Source organism: Anopheles coustani, chromosome 3 (genome assembly GCF_943734705.1).
Source record: "Anopheles coustani chromosome 3, idAnoCousDA_361_x.2, whole genome shotgun sequence".
NCBI classification, from domain to species: domain Eukaryota; kingdom Metazoa; phylum Arthropoda; class Insecta; order Diptera; family Culicidae; genus Anopheles; species Anopheles coustani.
In genome coordinates, this window is record NC_071288.1 from 68,086,360 (window position 1) to 68,110,963 (window position 24,604).

Below are 24,604 nucleotides of genomic sequence, written 5' to 3' on the forward strand. Positions count from 1 at the left end.
TATGTAAATTACACATTTGCATAACTTACGCTTTTTATTTCGTTTGTTGCAATTTATGTTGTTTGAGTACGCTTGCATTGCATTCATATTAATGGACAAAGTAAAAGTTTGAATATTCTATGATACATGTAAACAAGACTTAACTCCTAGTACAAGCTATGTGTCAAGCAATATTCGAGATACGCGGAAATTCGAGATACGCAGATTTCTCTGGTCCCCATTATCCGCGTAAGTCGGATATCGACTGTAATTAGAAGTTGATTACAGCGTTTTACATCCCACCTAGCAACCGCGGCAGTGTATGTTGAACATCAAGAATGATAGCCTACTGTAGAGTATTTGATGTTGAATCGCAAAACCCACAAGTGGCAACACAAACGGGTAAGTAGAAAATTCATCACTTTCTAGGATCTACCAGAATGAAAGCTGTCTCATGGATGTTCGAAGTAGAGACGACCAGTTGAAAGGTACAGGATAAGGTAGGCTATGATCGCTTTTTCGCACCAGAAAACGAGCGTGATCACAACAATCCTTGCAAAAGTATGTTTTTGACCGGAAAGCGATTTTCCCCTACTTTTACCTGCACCCCTCGACTGGTCGAGCCTACTACAAACATCCACGCGACAACTTTCATTCTGGTAGATCCTAGAAAGTGATGATTTTTCTACTTACCCGTTTGTGTTGCCAGTTGTGGGTTTTGCGATTCAACATCAAATACACTGGAGGAAACAAGAATAGCACCACCCTTTTTTTTTGCCAATATTTTTTATATTTCCATCAAATTGGAGCTTTTTCGAGTTTGGTACGTTATTACAATCAGTTTCACAACTTTCTAGTGGATTACGGTCGCATGAATGTGGGCTAATATCGTTAAAACCCAATAATTCATAAAAACGGGGGGGAAATAAAAATAGCACCACTTTGGTTTTCTGTTCAGCAATTGAAGATATTCTAACAAAACCTCAATTAAAATATACTTTAATGATTTTATTAGTAAATATAAGAGTATTGGTATCTAATCCCTTCAATACGCGGTGATTTAGAGGTACAAAAAACATTTTTTTCAGAGAGTTCTGCTCATGGCGCTCCCAGCATTCACGAATACGAATTAGCACGTAATTGTTGCTTCATTGTTTGACACTTGAAGTCAACCACGATGACCATGAATAGGCCAAAAGTTTTTAATGAGATTATGATACAAAAAGCCTGCTGGCCACCTTGATAGCTCCATTCTTATATCAGGAATCCAACCTGTAGTTAACATCAACTCATGGAATCCGGTATATTTTTATTGGAAAACAAAGTCTAAGCTCATCCAAGTTTAATTTTGTTCAATTAATCTTGTTTCTAGTACATCAAACTTCATTCTCAGTCAGATGCATGGCAAGGTAAGCTTTCGCTGCAGTGAGAGAGCTCCCCATATCAATGGTTTAACACCACCAACGTTCCGGCTCATTTTAACACCAGGTTCTTGTTGCAAATCTAGCTAAAAGTATTGTCAAACTCGCAGGAAACCAAGAATGAACTTTATTTAGCCTGAAAAGAACTTTTTTTCATGCGTCGCTGCAACAAGTATACCTTAAAGCGAATTTTAACCGATTCAATGCATGTCGCTCTGTCATGTTGGACTTGCGGAATCTTTGTAGCTACTTGTAGTTTTCCCCGTTCAACGTAATTTGCTGCAAATGTCTTGTTGGCACCTTAAGTTGAATTCTGCATGATTTAGAATCACTATTCGTCCCTGGTTTGCTCCTTATTCATAAATTATTCGCATATCCATCTCCGTAAGCTGGGTTTTACTCCCGCGTTGGTCCTTGTGGCCGTCGTTACCGGAATGTTTCATCAACCCTACTGCTATGATATGTAATCAAAAGGTTTTTAGACCGATTTTCAGGGATCAGGGCCCTCTGCTATCATGGTCAGTTTTGATGTTTAGCTCGGTTTTAACGAAGCGATGCTGTTCCTGACACATGTCTTCTAAATGGCTTGGAAAATCAAATAACACACGACTAATAATATTTAATTTCTATAGTTTAGGTTGCATACTAACTACTAATATCTTAAAAACTCATTTAAGATGATTAGTTTTTTAAATAATTTCAATTGCTGAACAGAAAACCAAAGTGGTGCTATTTTTATTTCCTCCCCATTTTTAGGCTTTTTTCGGTTTAAACGGTAATTCTCCACATTAAAGCGTCCGTAATCCACTGGAAAGTTGTGAAACTGATTGTAATAACGTACCAAACTCGAAAAAGCTCAAATTTTATGGAAATATATAAAATATTGGCAAAAACCAGGGTGGTGCTATTCTTGTTTCCTCCAGTGTACTCTACAGTAGGCTATCATTCTTTATGTTCTACATACACTGCCGCGGTTGCTAGGTGGGATGTAAAACGCTGTATGTTTCTCATGGTCTAATGCAATACTCCGTAATACATTAACCGTGATGTTTCCGATCGAGGTAGGGGTGGATGGGGTAATACGCACCCCTTAAGGAAAACTATAAAATTTTCTAACAACTTGACTCTTGATTGTTGATTTTATCCACGGTTAATGACTACGGTTATTGAATAGGGGATTTCATGTCCACCATATTGATTAAACTCAAGTGTCAAATATTGTTTATAAACAAAGGGAAAACGACGGCGGAGGACCCATCCTTACTCATCGGATACCTTGATGAGAACGCCTATCTGGGACAACTGCGTATCGGCAGCAACTTTCTGCACTTTTCGGCGGCAACCAGATAGCACAAGCCTGCTTCAGATAGGCCTGCGCCTGCAGGTGGTTTCATTCACCTGCTTCACTAGCTTGATCAAAAAGCAAGACAACGTTTCGTCGTCCACATTGCCTACTGTTCCAAACCACATTAACCGGACTGTCAAAGGTTTCTTGTATTTTTCTTTTGACGATTTGTCAAAATGCTCTACAGTATTTGACCAGAGTATTACATTAGACCATGGGTAGCACCCGCTAGGCGATTTCGAGCAAATCGTCCTAAAAAACGTCTTACGTGACACAAACATCGAGCAGTTTTGTATGGTGAGTAGGACGAGTAGGACGATTGCTCGAAAAACGTCCTCCATTTGTTTCATCCTCATACAAAAAAGTAGGACGTTTGTTCGCGCGTAGGACGTTTTTAGGACGATATTTCGAGCTGCCTAGCGGGCAGCGAGTAATTCTTGTGTAGCGGTTTTGAAGCGTTGAGCGAGTTATAGGGCGGCTACCTACCACCGTTGCCATCTTTCACCGACTACCCAACACGGCTCCAGACGCACGGCTTATTCCAGCACAGGCTACAGGACGGCTACCCATCACCGTCGCCATCCTGCACCGTCCAGGCGGCACGGCTCCAGACACTCGGGTATTAGAATATCCTGCCTACAAGAATACCTGAGATGCATCCGGCACCCAGGACACATAGCAGTGTACCTGAAGATGAATCCTTTCCTTTCCCTCGTTACTCCGTTCCCGATAGAAAGTAACCTATAAATAGGACATAAATTGTAAGCGACATGACTCTCAGTACATCAGTCGAATAATAAACGTCGTAAAAGACGCAGAACTCTAAGAACCTGGTTGTGATTGATTTCACCCTCGAAATCCAGGAACGTTTACTAGCGATATTATTCTGCACAATGGATGATTCTACCAAGCAAACAATAGGAATTCGCGATTTACTAGAAGAAGTGAGTTTATTTTATGATGCTAACACAGTTCGTTGTTTTAAATAGTTTTGGTTATTTTTAGATTCTTGGGATCATTTTCGACTGCTTGACCGTGTCTGAGTTAAAAAATGCCAGCTTGGTGTGCCTCCAATGGTCCCACTTGGTATTTTCTGGACGCAGACTGGATCGCGTGGGCTTTTATGTAAAACGTTCCGCGATAAACGTTCTTCGAAAAACTCAACGACGGTATCGTCATATTCGGTTCAGTGCCATCGATCGAGACACTTGTGAGGAATTCGTATCCATTTTACAGCGTTTCGAAAGATTTTTGGTGAGCTTAAAATTATACTCTTGTGAAGTGTCGCTAATCAAGCGCATCCTGCTTAAGGTTCCAAATTTGAAGGCTCTTTCGTTGATCGCGGTTAAAGATATGGAGGAGTGTCATGGCTTTATACAGTTACCGGAGTTAAAACAACTTTCTGCTCTGCAAATATGGTTTAATAGCACAACGCCATTGACAGTGATTGAATTCCGTACTATCGCACCAAACCTCCAGGCAATCCAGATGGTGTGTGATACAGAAAGCACTCTAACCTTATACAGGCACTTCAGCGATCAACTGAAATCGGTGGATGTAGTTCTTAAGAACAATGAACTTACGTATTCGTTTTGTGAAATAGTTTTTCCGAAGCTTCTAGAAATCAAGGTTAGTGTTTCGTGTTTTGATGACTTTATCTTGAATGGGAATTGTGGTTTTATTGCTGGAGCGAAACATCTTCAACGTGCAATAGTGGAACATCGGATAACTCAACCGTTCATCAACAGTTTGGTGGACCATTGCAAGGAAATAACATTTCTTGCTATCCTCACAAACAAATTAGAAAATCGTTCGTTGCTTGGATTGGCGAATCTGAAACATTTGAATGTAAGTTGCAGAATAGTTTAAAAAAAAAATAGAGAATAGCCCCGTTGACAGTAAAAGCATGTTTCGTTTTTCTCTTGCAGACCCTTGTATTGAATGGTATGATAACACATTACGTATTTGACGAATGTAAACCAATTCCTTCATTGCAAGCACTTCATGTGACTTGCTTAGATGTCAAAATAGATCCGTTGAAGTTCTTCCAAGGATTATGTACGGCGGCACCATATCTCACTAAGCTATGTCTAAAAGACTATGTTGGTGATCGATGTCTTCAAGTTATCTGCAATAACCTTTTATCTCTTAAATGTTTTAAGTTACCATGTAATAAGGTACTTACCTGCGTGTCACACTTATTTTTGTACAAATCAAAAAAAGATTTTAAATTGTCTGTTTTGTTGTATTTCAGATCAGCGGGACACCAGGTTTGGAATATCTCGATCGATTACCTCATCTGTTTAAGTTGAGTTTAAAGGACATGTATTCCAATAAGCAACACGTAACTAATTTTTCCCGTAAAAGAATGCCTTTACACAAAATCAGAGTACTCTCGATGTACTCTCACATGGTGGGTAAACTATAGCCTGCCTTATAATTCCATTATTCAACTTTTATCTTTCTCTTTCTATTTTAATGCATTCTACTTGCGGTTCTTTGCATACCAGTTGACTGTCGATAACTTGTTCCTGATTCCGCAACAGTTTCCGTCGCTCCAGATGCTCAAAATTGATGGATATGGATTTAGTTCAGATGAGTGCATCAAAAGACTACGTTCCCTTTTTCCAAATTTCACAATAATTAGAAAAAGTTGTCGAACTAATAGTGTGTATCTAAAATATTTTAACAATTAACTATGTTGTTTATGCATGATTATAACAAAACTTTACGATCTTTCTAACATTAAATACCTGAAATATACGATGAAACAAGTTCAAGCTAAGTGAACTGGCAGAAGTTGATTGAACGCTTCGAAAAATAATAACTTAATAAACTTGTTCAAGGAGGAATTATGGAAAAAATTATCGCCTGCATGAACCAACACACCAACCTGATGGTAGAGCAAAATCTGTGTCCAAATTGAGCAGAATTTCGTTTCGTGAAAGCGTATTTCTTGGTCAATGAAAGATCTTTTGTTTTTGCAAGTTCTTTTTGTGTATATGTAGGATCTTTATCCAGTTCCTGCAATATGATTCAGCTAGGGCATGTTAACCATAATCATCCACGTATGTACGACGGTTTCAGCATTCAGCATAGGACATAAACTCCGAGACACTACTCCGAGGTATTTCAGGGTACGCTCTGATGTTCTGTCAACCGATCCCACTGTCACTCGTACCGGAAGATGATGATCCCGCAAGCTCCATCAATTCTGTCTTTTGATGGGCCAGTTCGAGTGTTCGAGACGTCAGCCATTGCTGGACAATGTTGATTGCTTCCTCAGCCCTTGTCGCTACTTCACGCTTTGTAGGTGCCTCGACGGTTAGAACGATATCGTCAGCAAAGCCCACGATTCTGGTCCCGTACGGGAGAGGCTCTTCCAACAGTGCATTGTACATGGCGTTCCAAAGCGTCGGGCACAATATAGAGCCCTGTGGAACCCCTGCCGTGACACGCCGCTCGACCTTTCCCGTGTCCGTGTGGTACTCGAGAATCCTATCCTGAAAGTAGTTTCGCAGGACATCGTATAGGTATTTCGGCACCTCCATGATTCGCATGCTTTCTCCGATTCGATCCCAGCTTGCAGAGTTGAAAGCGTTTCGCACGTCTAGCGCTACTACCAGGCACACTCGGTTCCTCATTGCGTGTGTTCTTCCGATACTGAAAGCTTCCACGCAACGATCTCTCACCCGTTGGATGGCCTGAATCGTGGAGCGGTTTCCCGTTCGACTCCAGGTATTCGTTGATACGGTTCAGAATAAGTTTTTCAAATACCTTGCCGAGCGTGTTTAGCATGCACAGTGGGCGGAAGGCCGAAGGATCATCTGACCGTTTTCCTTGCTTAGGTAGTAGAACCAGCTGTTGGGCTTTCCAAGTGCTCGGAAAACTGCCCTCCTCCAGGCACTGTTGGAACAGTCTTTGAAACTTCTCCGGGAATTCTCGGATCGCTACCGCCACTGCAACGTTGGGAACACCATCTGGTCCCGGTGTCTTCCGGGGTGGCATATCTGCAGCGATACAAAGAAGCTCCTCCTGCGTGACAGGTCGAATCGTGCCAGTGGCTGCGACAGTGTCCGGCCACTCTGTCTCTTCACGCTGGGGGAACAAATGGTCGACGATTGCCTTCAGCTTGACTGGACATCGCTCCTGCGGGATTCGACTTCCTTTGACTCGCAGCATGATGGTTTTGTAGCTTTGACCCCATATGTCCCTATCCGCCTCTTGTGCCATCTCATCGCTGCATCGCCGTTTGCTGACTTTAATCGCCTTGGTCAGTGCTTTGCGAGATGCTCGTAGTATCTCCACTCGCTCCAAACGGACGAACGGATCGCGTGCCTGTTTCATCCATCGTCTAGTGCGGTCACAGCGGTTTCGCAGCTGATCTATTTCCTCGGTGTGCCAACAAATTGGCTTTCTCCTGCAGTTAAGACGTTTCCGGGGCATGCTAAGGTCGCAGGCCTGTGACAAGAGTGCCGTCATGGTGTCTGCATTATTGCCATGATCGACTAGCCCTGCCCTCATCAGACTCTCGACAAATAACGCCTTGTAGAACCTAGCCACGTTCCAGCGCTTGCCGTTGAACAAAGGTTCGTTTTGCTGGCGGAGTTTTAGTTGCTGCTGTGACCCAATGGTGTATCACAGCGCGTTGTGGTCACTCCCGTTGTATCTTTCGTCAACTCTCCAGTTGAGGTTTTCACAAACCACAGGGCAGGCGTGTAATGGTGTATCACAGCGCGTTGTGGTCGCTCCCGTTGTATCTTTCGTCAACTCTCCAGTTGAGGTTTTCACAAATCACAGGGCAGGCGTGTAATGGTGTATCACAGCGCGTTGTGGTCGCTCCCGTTGTATCTTTCGTCAACTCTCCAGTTGAGGTTTTCACAAACCACAGGGCTGGCGTAGGTTACATCGACGATTGAAGTCGCTCCAGACGTCCCAACTCCTAGGAACGTCGGCCCGAAGACCCAGTTCCTCTGCGGTGGCGAGAAGCTCATCACCACGCTGCCGGGTCGTACGGCTTCCCCAATTTGTTGCCCAGGCGTTGAAATCGTCTGCCAGCACAACCTTTGATCTACCATGAACTGCTGCTTGGATTGCGTCCATCGTGATGCGAAACTCGTCAATACTCAATCGTAGTGGTGCGTAACAGCTTACGGAAGTTACCCCATTAGCTTCGGCGATTGCAACACCCTCGACGTTAACTGGCACAATATTTTGGATCGGATACCTCCCTACTGCGACTACTGCGGCCGACCTGCAACTGTCAGTTACCCAGTTTCCATTTTCTACTGGAACCCGGTAGACATCCGATAGCAGGGCGACGTCGCACTGCTCCTCTCGGATGGACAGCATCAGTAGGTCCTGTGCTGTCCTGCTGCCCCGCAAGTTGAGCTGAACTACCTGCATAGCCCACCGTTGGATGCTCCCTGGGTTCCCGGGTTTAGGGCCCTCCCCGTGCGGCATGGGCCTTCATGTCGCTCCTTCTCACACCGGAAGCACAGTTTTGTCCGATCCTCTCCTGTACAGACCGCCGCACGATGACCTATGGCTCCACAGCGTGCGCAACGGAGCTTCTGCGCAGACCTCTCGAGGCTGCACACCGTCCATCCCACAGTGATCTTGCGCTTGAGGAGGTCCTCCACCCGCGTCGTTGGAGCCTTAAACCAAGTCCTCTTGGATCCATCGTGCGCAGTGATTATTTTTACGCTGCTCTCCTCTGCTTTGGAGATCGAGCAGAGACCTGACCTTCGCTACAAACTCTGCCTTTGTCACCGTGACGTCTATGCCTTTACACACCAGCTCCTCCATGGGCGTAAGGCTCCTTATATTCGTCTCCTTCGACACCACCCTACGCAGCGCGGTTGCTACGGTTTCGGCCGAATCTGTGTCGTCTGTAAGCTCTACGATAACTGCGTTCGTGAAGCGTGCCTTCCTAACTGCCAGAACGTATGGCTGTATTTCGGTCGCGAACTCTGCGCTACTCCTGGCATCAGTTAACGCCTTAGCGACCATTTCCTTCGCCTCCGCGCTGATCATTACCGCGGGATTGGTAGGCCGCTTCTTCTTCTTTTCAGACTCGTATTTTGCTGGCACTGACGTCGATTTATTGGCCTTCGGTTTGTCAGTTGCCGGCTTGACGACCTTGCCACCGGGTCCCACTTTGTTCCACCGGGGTGTGGTGGGGCCTACTCCCTTGGCTACTGGCACCATTGACTCCGACGTATCCGTAGGATGTGACTCTTTTCCTTTGGCGGTTGGCTTTTCAGTCGCGCTTCCCTTGTTTCTTTCCCTCATTCTCCTGACCTCCTCTTCTAGTATCTGCATCCTGTCGAGCAGCATTTTCTGGCTTTCGACATAGCGCTGGTTGATACTATTGAGCTGATCGCGCATTCGCTGCTGATCAGCTTCCCGTGTCACGCGCCATTCCTGCTCCGTCCTGAAGATATCCACCGCTTTTGACAGTGCCTCGCGTTGGTCGTTCATGGTTGCCTTTGACGCCCTCGCTTTCTTCAGGATGGCAGTCATCTTGCCAATGGCTGCCTCCGGTGAATCCACTGCCACCATGGTTTTCTCCGCCACCCCTTCGTCCTCCGTCAGCGATTCCGCGGCTGCCTCGTTGTCGGAGGAGGCCACCACCGAAGGTCCTTTCTTTGGCATGCTTCTTGCACCAAATAAAGATAAAAAATGCAAATTGTCCTTGCCGCTCAAGGGTTTAGGCGTACGTACGCACGCACACGCGTTCGCGCACGCTGGCGTGCCTTTTATGCATTTTGGAATAGTGCAATCATTATTCGGTATAAATTTAACCATTTCTGGAGCTCCCATAAAAATGTTGTATCCACTTTAGATAAATAGCATATAGCAGAAAAGAAACCCACTATATTAGTTCTTCTAATAATTATCAAGTGGACTTAGGTTGACTCTATGTTTACTTTAAGCAGTCTTCCAATTGAGATTGTCGTGAAAAATTGAATCGCAATTGTGGCAACAATAAGTGTGTTGAAATTAGAATTATACAGAAATTCTAATTATTCCATTTGTTATAGAAAAATAAAAATAGAAATTGGGGGGAAAAGTTGAACCTTATTGTGATACTAGCTTGACGCCCCGGCGTTGCTCGGGGACGAAGAGGTTAAGAAAAGAGCTATGGGTCTCCTCTTTACTTAAAAGTTCGATTTAATTTAGTAGTTACAATAACGTCATATTTAAAATGTTTTCCGTGTTGTTCCCCGTGATGTATAAACCTTGTTGTAGCTATGGTAGATACACCTTGACATTTTTTTACATGCTTGTTTTGTTTGTGTTAGTAAAACTGAGCTTCAATTGTAAAATTTAGATGATTTTATCAAAAAATAGTGATCAAACAAACCTTCAACAACATCTGCAGTGCTTAAACTATATGTGTGAAAAGTTTCAGAAGCGACGGTTCTATATTGGTCGAGTTTTTAGTGTACACAGAACTCCATACATAAAAATAAACTAAAATATGTAGTAGATTCATTCTGATTGGATCGATGCTCGTGCGTCGTTAGCCTAAGTTTTGAAGTTGACATACGACCGATTAGTTTGTGCCGATTTGTAACCAACCATGGATTGAATAATTCTCCACAAACGGAATCAGTATCCTGTGGAGAAGTTCAGAAATATTCTTTCGTATTGGTTCTGTAGTACGACGTACGAACTCTTGATGATAGTATCCCTCTCGCACTCAGACAGACGATTTGGCGCGTAATGATCCGTGTAGGTTCCGGAAATGGATCGTATCCGGCGCAGTTCGGTAGCCTCCCCCAAACGCCACCGACCATCACGGGCACGTGCTGCAGACAGAGAGCAGTTGTCGGCTGGAGATCAACTCCAACGTCCTTCGCAACGTGGCGAGTAATTAATTTAATCCGGACGATCTGCCTCCGGCCAGCAGCAGGGGATTGTTCTGAGCCCTGGTGCTTCCTCTCGAGCTCTAGTGCAGAACTTCCTAATCAGTCGTGGCTGTGGGCGAACAGATTGTTTGATTGAACGGTTTTTGCAGATCTGTGCCTTCGCGGGGTTTACTTCTGAATGGCTCGCCCGGCTCTAGCGGCTCCCAAAGTCGGAAAGAAGTGTTGAACAAATTTCGAAAAACAGAAAACTTTTCCCACCGAATGTGTCGGTCAGGACACTCCCCGAACTAGCACTAGAACTGTTCCACTAGCATACAGATTACAGTGAATCCTTGCTGGCACGGACATCTATTATGCGGTACTATGAAATATTAACCTAATTTTTCTTCACTTTGATAAGTGTTATAAATATTTCGGCCTGGCCGTATTGCTTATATGTAGTTATGTCTTAATTTAAGTCTGAAATACAATTAAAATTAATTGTATGTTCGTGATGCTAAAACTCAAAATCGGCTGAACTATTTTCCATAAAAAAATTTACCTTCTCTAACGAAAATGGCTGGACTCATCCCAACGAAGTCTTCTAATGATTTGTTTCTTTTGGCCCAATAAAAACAATGCAAGTTAGAAAAATCCTTAGGAAAAGCCAGAAACCCAGATAACTCGAAAAATGCTTTTTTTCCTGAAAAAATTGAAAGTTATAAAAATGAGTGTTTGTTTGTTTTTAACACCAAAATTCAAAACCGGCTGAGCCAAACTTGACGATGTAATCGGATTATTTGTTCAATTTTATTCATGGAAGGTTTAAAGTAAAGAAACAACATTCCCTAAAGAAAAGCCGGAAACTGGAAAGATTTGTAAAAATTGCATTTTCCATACAATCAAATCAAATATAAGATGTATAACTAAAACTAAGAAACCGCCTTTTTCCTCCTTACCCATACCGATTAACATTGTGACAAATCATGAGTGCGAATTCACAGATCATCGAATAATTTCATCTCGGTTAATCAACAAGCGATCGCCTAGCTCACGTATATTTGGTTCTGATAGGTGTTGAATGTATTTTGTTGAGTGGCAGCTGAGAGCTTTGTTGCTAAACACATATTAATGTTGAGTATTTAAGTTCAGGAAAATCTATCAAACAATTTTGCGAGTACGTCGCCGGAAGGGATATGCCGGAAGGGATATCAAACGAGCCGATACGTTGTTGTGCATTCCACAGGTTTTGTTTTTTTTATTTAAATGTTCAGTTTATTTGAAGAATGGTTAAAGAATTCACCAAGAACTCTTGAGTCAGGAGTACAGCATGCAAAAAAAAACATAAGAAACAAGATTCCAACTTGCAGTAGCGATTCTATTCCGAGATTATTGCTTGATTCGCAGTTACTTCGCATATAAATTAAATGCATCGGAGAAATGATTATGAAAAAGCAAGGGAGCCCGGTACATGGACATAAAGGTGTTGTTTTCATTTCGCTTTAGAACAAATTTAAACAATCCATCGAAAATAAATACCTTCGATTTGTTTAAGCCAATGCGAACAGCGATGAGTATGGTGTGCAACTTTGCGAGAACACAGTTACACTTGCTGAAACATGATAATCACTGGAATCTATGAATGAACTACAATAACTAAAGTGTTTATACTGTGGTGGTGGTGGTGTTTCCTTGCGCTACCGCTGCGCCATGGGCACCCCCAAAATGGGATACTTATAAAAATAACATCGCCGAAAAAATTTCACAACACATTTGAAAGGGGAATTTCGATTTAAAGAATGAAAGATCTACAATCAAGATGCCAGTTTGCATATGAGTAGCAACCTATTGATTTAAATTCATAAACCAACACCGAATTGTCGAATCAGAGTTGTACGGGGATCATGAATTGTAACGTGAACTTTTCAAATATTGGAAAAAAAAATTCACTATATGTGAGAGTTTCTTCAAATCTGTTCAGAGTCGTAAAAGTTTTTTCTAATAAACAGCTAAGAATTAGGAATGGACAAATTTTCTCTTATATTTGTCAATACGCTTCAACGAAAATTGAACTCATCACAAATGTTGCACGTACAATTCTAGCTGCCTAAAATATCGATGTTAATGACTTAAACTGGATCATTACCATCATACAAATTGATTTATCATGTTGATAATGTAGACCCATGCATAGTTTAGTGGAATTTAAAAACATTCTTTGGATTTGCCTGATACGCTGCGAGTTATGCATATGTTTATAGTTATGTGTCGACATCGTCATACAATCTATGGGACTTTCCTTGAGTTACAATGCTTTGTTTTTTCAATATTATTATAATGGGACGAGACGAAGTTCCTAGGGTCAGCTTGTACAGTATAGATTAGCTTGTCATTGGGGTTTTCAACGGCACCACAACGTCTGATTTGTGGCGAATAATAAAGGCAATGGTTTCCGTTCATTAGGGCGAAATCATGCGTTGCTAAGAGACGTCAGAGTTACACAGGTTCTGTTTCGGGGGAAAACGGAATTATGGTAATGATGTAACGATGCTGTTTACAGCGGTAGTGTTTTCGATTTGGGATCGACGTCGAATTTGTTCTTGGTTTTGTGTTCTTCTGGCGTTGCAAGTTATTTATTACGTTAAAAGGGTTGGAACATTCGCGTCACGCAAAAAAGTTTACGAACCCATTGCTTTTTACACGCTTGGCTAATGTTAGTACAAACTTAGACGAAAAGATACAGCGCTGATGTTGAAACTTTTTTATTATAAACCAATGGAATAAAAGCAACTATGAAATACTTGAGCTGACAACTTTGGCAATTTTTGTGACCAAATCTGGTTCGAAAAGCTATACTGTTAGATTATTTGTTTTTTAACTTGGCACTGTTCCGTATCCGGGAATTCCGAAGAATTAGGACTTCTTCAATCTTCTGCGTGGAGGCTATCGCGTTAAACAGCCGAGATAGGCTAGCCGCACCATCTACGATGTTATGCTTCTTTGCTGGAATGGGAATCCCAATCTGAGACCAACATTCGATAAGCTCAACGTCAAGGTTTTTATTGCAATGCAATCAATTTGGAATCTCTTTTTCCTCCAAGACTCTTTAACTACACTTTCCTTCATTTTCACAGCATGTCATGGACTTCATTTTCCGATAGCTGGCGCGTGTGGTCCGATGAAGTGGCGTTTCCTCAGCGCAGATGTTAGCCGAGCCCGCCACATTACTCCCCCATCAAATTGGAGTTGTCGGTCGAACAGCGACTGTCACGATGACGATAACTCCTGCCGATCTTCCAGATGCGTGGTGGCTCACGTCGTGTGGGTCGATGACATCGGTGATGAGGATCCCGGCGATTGCCAGATAGTTTCATCGATACCGAAGTGGATTATTACCCTTCGCTAGGGTCGAGCAGCGATGACTGGGATGCTGGCAGGTGGTGCACTTGTTGCAAAACAGCTGCTCGGTGCAGCCTTCGTCGGACTCTTCGTGGTACTGCGAACACAGCGTTGCCATCAGTTTGTAGAACTGCGTATAGCTGTGATCTGATCAGGAACTGTGATCACGTCCTTGACACAGTTTGTGAAAGTGCGTATAACTGTGATCAGATCGGGCGCTTCGTGGAACAGCGATCACGACGGGCGCTTCGTGGAACAGATCAGGTCAGGGGGAGTCAGGTTGATAACGTCCTGCGATAAAGATTAACAGTGCAAAAGGCAGGCTATTAAAGCCTGCGGAGACCAACGGGCAGCGTCAATTGTCCAGTTGACTGCAGTGTGGTCTGCGTCGTTCAGAGTTAGTTCACAACGTACCAGCTTCCATCAGCCCCGAGAGTGGGGTCCTAAAGATGGCTTCCTTAATCCAACTTCTGCACCTCCTTGCGGCGGTTGGCATTGAAGGTATGTTTTCGATAGTCTTTGTAGACTCCAAAGCTAAACTCAATGAAATAAACTGTCAAATTTTATTGCATTGCAGTGAAGTATCCATCATCAAATCCAACGATCGATGGCGATACAAAGTGTGAGGTTCTTATCAAGACGGGCCTAGGCAATCCGGAGCCTGTGTTCCTGGACCGGGACAACAAATTGTGGTACCCGAATGGACCGGCTTTGGTGTGGAAGGGTGGAGAGTCGACGCTCATCGCCTGTCCGGGAAATACTATTTTCAACAGTGAGTAACGTTACGTTTGTTGTATGACCCCTTGGCACTATGGGGAACTTGTATGGAACAAGCGGACATTACTAGATTTAACGAGAATCGGTGGACATTTCGCGGTGTTTTGTTATTGTAGGTACGTGTCTTACTCAAAGCCATCATTGTAACCATTCTACAAGCTTTTAGCTTGTGTAAATAATTAATTATTCGATTTTTATCATATTTGAGCGCCCGAAGGTATGCAATGTACAGTACACATAGTTTTGATACAAAGAAATCTGTGATTTTTTAAATGTATAATCACCTGCAATTTTCAAAACTCTTTATAAAAACAAATTACAAATGTGTATTACAAAACATAAAAATCACATTTATTAATTCAATTCAATTTCCTTGGTCATTTAAGCTTATTTTAATATGATCTACTTTATTTATTACATGGTCAATTAACATATCTTCATTTTCTTTGTCCACTATGGTAAAAAAAGGTCTGTGACGATGGCTGGAAAGCAAAGCTTTTTCGTATTATGTTGTCTATAGCCTAAAGAATTCAAACTTAGAATTGGATCACTACTGTGTATAGCCCGCATAAAGGTATCTTCTAAATTATTCTCCCTAGACGATATTCTTGCATGTGCTGCCCTATCTGACCAGAAACATTTATGACGCGCTTCTAATGCTTCTTCTCCTAAACACCCAAGTGGAATAAGGGTCTGCAATATAATATCCCGGGCGTGTGCCAACACTTTATGTACTGTGGCCGGTATTTTAAACCAACTATATAGTGACAAAAATTTACGATAAGTAGCTTTGCAATACGAGTCAAATTTGTCAGTATTTATAGCTTTCTGGCTGTTTATGGTTATCAATATATTCCTAAACCTTTCTATCACATCTTTATCGACATTAAGAATAGTACTAGCAAGTGCAGGGTCGAAAAATATTCGACGACAAACATTCCCTGAGGTGCTTGTTCCTGACGATCCTGCTCGAGGTTGGTCAAGTCTCACACCGAATGCATCGTAGAGGTTTTGTCGAATTATTTTTTTCTGCGCTTCATATTCTGCGATGTACTCATGAGTAATCCTCCGTTTCTTACAGGGTCCGCAGTCATACAATGGCAGGCCCCAACCGGTACAGGGATTCATGAACGTGCTAGGGGGATTGCCTGTACCGGTAGAGGGATATCCGCGGGCATATAATTGCAAACCGCGGTGGCTGAGGGGAATCAAGCTGGCGTATTGTTGCGATTGTCAACCGGTCGCAAAATAGTAGGTATCTGGCAACCGTGCATGATTCAAATGTGTCGCACAAATGACCGTTAGATGGCGTGCTAAACAACTAATCGAACACGTTGAAAGGAAATATCAAATTTAGTTTTTGATATAATATTTTTTCCGTAAATACTAAATACGAAATTTCATTTAAACGTAGTTTTTCGTCGTTTTTACTTGAAATCTAACGGTTACTCATGCGATACATTTGAGTGTGCGGTGCACAGCACCGCTCATGCACGGTTGCCAGATACCTACTATTTTGCGACCGGTTGACAATCGCAACAATACGCCAGCTTGATTCCCCTCAGCCACCGCGGTTTGCAATTATATGCCCGCGGATATCCCTCTACCGGTACAGGCAATCCCCCTAGCACGTTCATGAATCCCTGTACCGGTTGGGGCCTGCCATTGTATGGCTGCGGACCCTGTAAATGGTACTCTTTAGGAAATATTTAATAAACACTGAAGAAACCGCAACCAGCAATGTAGTGGGGATATGCCATGCAATAATTCGGAAGGTAGTGGGGTAAATCCTGTTTCAAGCAAAGTTAGATCACTTATCTGAACAGGAGTTGCACCACAAATAGGACAACGCATGCCTTGTTGTTCCGTGATCATTGATAAAAAAAAATGATTACACACAGCTTGACAGCTATGATAACCGACTGATAAGCGTGTTTACATAGTAGAATAAAGAACTTGACTGTTTAGATCATTTTGTTTTCAAATCGTTTTCATTGTTTTTTCATAGAGACCAGGAACGATTAGCAGAGTGTTTTTTTTTCGAAATTACGGTTGGGGTTGATCCGGGTCCATGCCGGCGGTGAAACTTTGCTAAATACTTTAAAAATAGTAAAACTATGTTTCTAAACGCTAATTATACCAGAACACTTCGAAACATTTTTTTGCTGTATTATCAAAGTTGAAAAAGCGTATTTTTTCCATAATGCCACACAGTTTTACTTAGCAAAAGTGAGTAAGACATGGTAAATGTACATATTAAATATTTTTTTATGAAAGCTTAACATATTACCTTTCCAACGATGTATAAAACATCATGGTCATAGTTTAAATACTTGTAAAACGATTGCCATCAAGCAAGCAATAAAAGTTCGCTAGCGCGGACCATTTTTTATCACTTTTATGACTTTGACAGATTATTTCTCGAAATCTACTAGTCCTAAAAGGCTAATAATTTGGATTGGTCTTAGTTAACTTGTCTACTGCAAGGAAATGTAACTGAATTTATCATACTCTCCATCGCTTAATGTCCGCCTTTTCCCCATAGTGCTTGGGTCTCTGAAATCGAATTCTCCTTTCACAGCTGGAAGTTCTACGGCGTCCATTACCTGCTTTGCCGGTACGATTTTTACCCTTAACGGACTGAGTCATCTTGTGGACATTTCCAAAGTTCATTGCGTGGAACGTCCGAAGGGTAGTGTGCAGAACACTCATCGAGGCTGTGCTTATGGTGGTACTTTGCTGAACGTGGGCTTCCGTGTGCTTGGGGTCGGTTTTGTGCCGTACTTTCAGTCGTGTTACAAAATGTGGAAGGCTTCCGTCAGCTACACTCGCCATGTGATCGATGGTGCTGCTATTAACTGTAAGTAACGAATTTGGGGATCTTACACGAGGAGTTGGTACAAATGACAGTTTTCAAATGACGTGTTCCGCTTCTCGACAGATAAAATCCCTATCACGCAGGAAGAAAAGGATAATCTATTTTTCGAGCCTGCCGAAGTGCCACCGGGCCTTGAACCGCAATCCGCCTACTCCCAAATTAACCAGGAACCTCGTTTCACGCAGCTGCTCGGATCCGAGGATCAGGCGAGGAGCTACATCACCTCCACATCCTTCCTGACCCGTGGCCATCTGACTCCCTATGGGGACGGTATCTTTCGGTCCTGGAGGTGGGCCACCTACTTCTTCGTCAACGCGGCACCTCAGTGGAGGGTCACTAATGCGGGCAACTGGGAAGTTGTGGAGAAAGCCGCACGTGACGTATCTGGCCGGCTTAAAGAGGAGCTGCTGGTCTTCACCGGTACGCACGATATCCTAATGCTGACGGACGTAGACGGACAGCATGTTGAGATCACACTCGTGGCTGACAGAATACAGGTGCCCAAGTGGTACTGGAAGATCATCAAGTCGAATAAAAAGGATGCCGCCATTGCGCTGGTCAGCAACAACGATCCGTTCCGCACGAGCATGCCAGCCGGGGAGATGCTGTGCCAGAACATTTGTGATAAGCACGGTTGGTCCAATCCGTTGTATGCCAACTTTGGGCGAGGCTACACCTACTGCTGCAAAGTTGACGACCTGCGTCTTGCCATCCCCAGCATTCCGAACGAAGCTAATGCTGCTAACGTGTTAAGGTATGATGGGAACATCGACTCCGCAACCGGAGCGTCATGGACGCATGACGAACTCCGGTAAATTTTGGAGCCGGCTCCAGAGCCGGTGCATTTATAAACACGCATTTATAATCATGCATTTATAAACACGTTGGTGGTTCTGTTTCATAATTTGTTTATCTCAAAATGTAGATGCTTATCAACCAAGATTGACACCAATAATTCGGAGTTGCGTCGAATGACTTTATAATCATTTCAGTCAGCTACACACGGTTGTAAAGGAAGCGATATAGAAGAACAAGTAAAGAACACGAAATAAAAATGCAGATGTATGAGATTGTTAGCGTTTGTCAGATACCACAAATGAGATAGTGTAGCATTCGCAGCAAAACGCGACAAATAATTAAAAGAGTTTTATTAGCTCATGACGGTAAGCAACATTTCTCATAAACAACCAATTAAATGAACAAAATCGATTTTAAAAATTCTCATTTTAAGTAAGTTGACGGTAACACTTTCGGAGAGACGAGACGTCTGACCAATGTTATGCAGGTTTTATAGTGTATTTTTTTAATTGTAATGCTTTGTTTTTTTTTTCAATATTAGTGTATTATTATTATTGAACGAGGCGAAGTTCGTTGGGTCAACTTGTACCTTAAAAATATTCTTGTCTAATTAATTTGTGTGAATGCCAAAATAAGTATATTCACTGCACATGATTTTAGCTAAATACACAATAATTTATATTAAACTGTAGATTGGTTTTATTATCATCAGTTGTTCTCTAATTTATGTTGACGTCGAATTGCTTATAGAAACATAGCAAACCATGTGATATCAAAGCTCATTTTGTTTGCACCCCCTAACCCTTCTTGAAATCTCATGTTCGTGGTCCTCCCCCGTAACCTTTTTTTTAAATTCCAGCGACTTATCAACCGGCTCCATTACGAGCGGTGCGAAAATACCTACACCGTTTCGTTTCCGTTTCCGAGCGTGCACAGCACACATGTGCATCAACGGTGTGTGATTTTGGGGGGAAGCGAGATGATTGATTGGATTGATAAATACCCGGTTTTTGATAGATTGAGACAAGCTGATACACACACCATTTCCACCGAGCTGGGCAAACGTGGGTGTGCGTATGTGCCGGACGTTTGCCGGGCTGGAAAAGCGGATGGGGAAACTCAGTGGGTGCAGATGGAGCGATGGGGTGGGTGTTGTGCTTACTGATCGCACGGACTCGACGGGTTGAAATGACCTTTTTGTGACAGAAATTGTGATACGAGCGAGTATGTGTGTGTGTGTGTATTTGAGTCGGTTGGAATCGGGATGACAGCTCACGCGATCCTGACCGAGTTTACACATGTCATGCTGCCGGTTGAAATCGATAGGGTTGAGGGTAAGTAATCGTACAAAAAACCTAACTGATACCACGATAAAAAGATTCCAGGGAGAGAGAGAGAGAGAGAAAAGTAGAGATAAATAGAGAGAGCAGATTCGGTAGGCCTCATATTTGGTCCGGTTCATAGAGGTTAGGTAAACTCGAGCCCGAATATGCACCTTTCACTTTTCTCGTTGGGTTGGGTTAATTTCCGGCCAGCATGAAATAGAAAATCGATCCGCTACGAATGTAACACTTTAATATGTGTATCGTCGTGCTGGCCTCACTGCGAGTGGAAGGCAACATTAATTAACATCAATTAGGATGCGATATACTTTTATCAGTTAAAGGCAGCAAATTGTTTTCCCTTTCGACTCGCTCATACTCGATAATTTGTTACGTCACCTAAATGACATGAAAAATTAAATTGAAGCGCTCTATATTTTTCATATTCTCAGTATGTTTTTTTTTGAAGGAAATTGAAGCTTTATTTTGATTATAATATTTACTTACGTAGAGATTTTCCTCAACAGGAAGGCCTTAACACTAATAAAATAACTTACATCTCTTAAAGAGATGAACAAAGAATGTATAATGGACTGGTTATTGCTTGAAAGCTTTTTTTATATTCTTTGTATCCTTTTCCTCTAATTAAACTAAACGTTATACATATATTACTCGATCTATTTAAATTAATCATCTAAAATCCTGTACATATTCGTTCAAATTAATCTGCACCACTTCGTCACATTGAGTGAAGTTGTTTATTTTGTAATTTAGGCCTTCACTTTAAAATTTTAAAAGCAAAATTGTTTTATCTCCACATGAAAGGATATCAAACTCATAAAAATTAACTTTAGTTTTCTGCTATTTGAAGCTACAAACATTAAACGATGGGAAATACTTATAATAACCGTATCATAATAAGGCATTTTCCTTTTACAATTTGATAGAATTGTGAGTCAAAAGTATTCTTTAATGGTAAAAGTATTTTTTACAACAAAATCTCCACACTATGTACGTGCAGTTGAAAACCTCAAAACCATTTATTTTAGAAAATTTTTGTCAGTAATAATAATATAATATAAATTAACATAATGTTCAAAGCTAATTTACACATTTGGCCATAAAACTTGCTATTTTTTATTCTAAACGGAAAATTCAAGAAGCATATTGCAAAATAATATGAAAGCTTTTACATAAGAACCCAAACGAGATTTCAATTAACGAATATTGGCAATGAGCCGTTGAGTTTTAGTTGATACACCATACTAAGAAGTGATAAAAATCTTCGTATGCCAGCAGAATCCATCAATTGAACTTACTGATTGGTTAAATCTAAATGTTAAACATGATTGGCGTAATCTTCAATGCGTGTTTCGTGCTATACAAACTTAAAATCCTCAACAGTTTGTAGCATAATTAACTTAAAAAATTTCATAATAAACAGTAAAAAATCATACATTTCGCAATCCTTCTACTACTTTATGCTTTCAGGAACAACCTATTAACTTTTTTTCAATCCTACGTTCAATCGCGTGTGTGACCTTTTCCCGAAGATGTAATTGGTTTGAGAGTGGCGTAATTAAACACAGTGAAAATTTGGAAACCGACGGCCTGCGTACGCTGAAACTTTGTTAAGACCCACTGATGTTATTAGCGTGACATATGCTCCGTACGAACATTAAACTATGCCACTGTTTTCCATGAGGGTTGAAGGAGGCTATGCATGAATTAAAGATTAATGGAATTGCAAAGAACGGTGTGAACCGCATGGGATCCAATTTGTATCTCGCGCGAATGGGTGCTGAAAATCTTGTTGAAAGTTAGTAAATGTAAGGCGTTCGAGAGTGTACAGTGATTTATTAAATACAACTTAAATGTTTGTCTTAATTAAAATCAACAAAATGGAAAGCACCGTTGTTCGTTGCGTCTCGTTGAATAGTGATTCCAGAAATCACTGCTAATGAAGCGTTTGATAAAACTAATGACTCTAATCACCCCATTCCAGCTGGATGTACGTACTCGTGCGGCGAGTCTAATGAAACGGATTTACTATCACCGGGCACAGCGTGAAATGCAAAAGCTTTCGCTTGCCTTTCGTCCGGTTGTGGTTTTTCGATGGCTATACCATCGGACGGCTTCACATGGGGTAAAATAAGCTCCACCGTACCGAGCGCTAATGGATGCGCTCATTGATTGATTTCGAGAGGCCGCACGGTGGAATGAATGGGAAAATGCGTTTCAATGTGGGCTTAACTTTAATCACTACCCACAATTCGGTTGAGGACAGTGATTTTAGTGTTGCTGATGATGCGATTGATGATGCTTTCTGCAAAGCATAACAGTGATGGGTGAGGGGAGAATATAATCGATGAAAGTGAAACAGAGGATTAGATGAGAATTGGCTTTGGGAAACTTGATGCTTGAAATGAGAGCTTGATGGTGTTCATTATCATTTAAAATCGAATGAATTAAGCAGTTTTAAAGTCTTTGAATTGTTGGTGAAAAGAATTTTTGGAAAAACTTGATCAATAATTCAGCAATATATAAAAATATTTTGAAAAGCACTTGACTTAACACTGCTTGAATTGAATTTTAAGCATAAAATCGAAACGAAACTTACCTTTCATTCACTACGTTCTTCTTTCAGCATCCAAATGCCGGGTCGAGAAAGGTTACATTCAGTTTCATAAAAACATTTTGCTTTATTACCAACGCCTGCTCCCAATTCGCTCTCAATTCACTCGGTGCCTTTCTTCATTTGAATAACATTTGCACATTTATCTTGTTTGTTTTGTTTTTCCTCCCTCCTAATTCCAACACCTCGTAACATCAACTCGTTCACTCGAAATTCAATATTTTCCTTTCCAGCCACCGCTAACATTGGAAATTACATTTGTTTCTCATCATGGTTGCTACATCATAGAGTTGTGCCATTTAGTAGTGGTTTTTAGGGGTTGAACTGTGTTCTCAGTTTTGGTTTCGTGTTCGGTTGCCTTTGCCGCTGTGTTTTTGCTTATTTTTGTTATTTTTTATTGTGTGCTTGTGTGCGTAACGCATACAGACCCGCTTATTTCGAAGAAAACTCTATTATTTCTCATGGTTAATAGTTTTCGTATTTGTTTTAGTTTTTAACACACAGCCTCTCGGTATTGTTTCCCATTCCTACCGATATTATTTGTGTGTATGTGTGTGTGATTTGTGAGTGCTTGTCATACTACCCGTTCTACCCGCTGTGCTGTACAAATGAATATTAGTTTTACCGGTTTTCATCACACTGTCCACCTCGCTTGCCATCTCGTTTTGATCTTGACTCAGAGTTTTTTTTTGTTATTTTGCACAGAAATTTGGACATGTTTTTTTCGGACCGGTTCTGAATTTAAGATTTAAGAGTTACCTTTGTTTTCGTTCTGCAGTTCAAATGATATTAACATTTTTTTTGTTATTTTGCACATTTTCTGTCACAAATGGCTGGTTTTGATTTATGCTATGATTTGAGATAATTCGTTTTGTTTTTCCTTCTTGTCGTTGCCATCTGCCGATTCCTTAGACCCGACTGTGGAAGTTTTTAATTTTATTTACATCGTAACGTAAAACAGCTTTTTTGTGTAGTTCGTACTTGTTTGTGTAGTTTGGTATTTACCCAACCAAAAGCGACTTGTTATACCTTCGATCTTTTTTGCCTCGCTTTCGCTTTGTTTTTCTTCATAAAACATTTCCTTTCCCGTTCCGAGGGTGGCTGAAGGTGGCAACCGTTTTGCCTCGTGTTCCACTTTAGCTTAAATGATGATTTATTAAGATTCGGTGGCAGATTGTCTCGCGTTATAATGTCCGCTTTTGTCTTTGCTGTGAGTCCTTGACCTACTTGAGTTTTGCTGTGTCTCTACGTGCTTTGTTGTTTGACCGTATTTTGATCGCTACAATTTTTCATCAGAAGGTTTCATTTATTTATGCTAATTTTGAAGTTTTTTTCATTCATTCTAGTGAAATACTCAATGCTAAAAGACATCTATACTTTGTCGAGGGGAATTGTTTTTGAGGCAGCTGCAACACACTTTTTCTCGGTGCCTTAGTGTTGGGTTTATTTTATCGTAGATTGTTTTATTGCTTACCCTGCAGAACCTTATAGCTCGAAGTGTTTCGGTATGCAGCTACAAAAGCTTCGTTTGATTTTGTTGCGTACAGAAAGGAAGTTTTGTTCGTGGGAAGTCAAACGTAATTTAAGTTCACGGCTAGAAGGGGATTAAATGTTTCAACGGTTTGTAGGTTTGAAAACAAAAACTAAGGCACATAGAATAGTAGCACGATGGCAATAACAGTTGCCGTAGAGGAAATGCTAATAACGAGCGGGTAATGTACGTGAAATTTAAAGTTTTCGAAACATTATTAATCGTGTTCGCTGTGATGCAATATGTGATTGATTTGTTTTGACAATGTTTCTGTTTTTCGTTTTCTTTAATTGAATTCCTCCTCAAATATTCAGGTTGTTGAGAGCTTTATCTGAGCTAATGTGTATAGCTTGTTGATGCAAACACATTACCATCGGTGTGCGTTCTCAGAAAATGCAATTTAGATGAAACTGTAACAGTCAAACACTTGAGAGACGTTAAATGGATTTGAAATGTCAATTTGATTGCTTTCCGTCAAAAACATCTAACGGAAAACTGTACCGCAAAGGAAAAACATCACATACAGTGTTCGGGGAGCAGGGACCCACTTTTTTCCAGCACAAAAAGCGTCACGCTGTGGTCGGCCACCTTTTCGGCAACGTTAAGAATGCATCGCTGCACGAGTGCAGCTTGAGGAACGCCATTTTTCTTCCGTCACTTTGA

The 24,604-nt window shown here is 41.5% G+C and overlaps 1 protein-coding gene across 1 annotated transcript; it reads left to right on the forward strand.

The window, feature by feature from the left end:
• Positions 1-14,449: 14,449 nt before the first annotated feature.
• LOC131265788 (uncharacterized) lies at positions 14,450-18,638 on the forward strand. The gene is made up of 5 exons (XM_058268105.1): positions 14,450-14,501; positions 14,578-14,772; positions 17,359-17,637; positions 17,719-18,466; positions 18,581-18,638. The coding sequence occupies exons 1-5, from the start codon at positions 14,450-14,452 to the stop codon at positions 18,636-18,638; spliced, it is 1,332 nt and encodes a 443-aa protein (XP_058124088.1).
• Positions 18,639-24,604: the final 5,966 nt, after the last annotated feature.

Coding starts and splice junctions, on each gene's coding strand:
- LOC131265788 (XM_058268105.1), top strand. CDS start 14,450: ATGGCTTCCTTAATCCAACTTCTGCACCTCCTTGCGGCGGTTGGCATT. Junction 17,638..17,718: donor CGATGGTGCTGCTATTAACT/GTAAGTAACGAA, acceptor GCTTCTCGACAG/ATAAAATCCCTATCACGCAG. Junction 18,467..18,580: donor TGGACGCATGACGAACTCCG/GTAAATTTTGGA, acceptor CTCAAAATGTAG/ATGCTTATCAACCAAGATTG.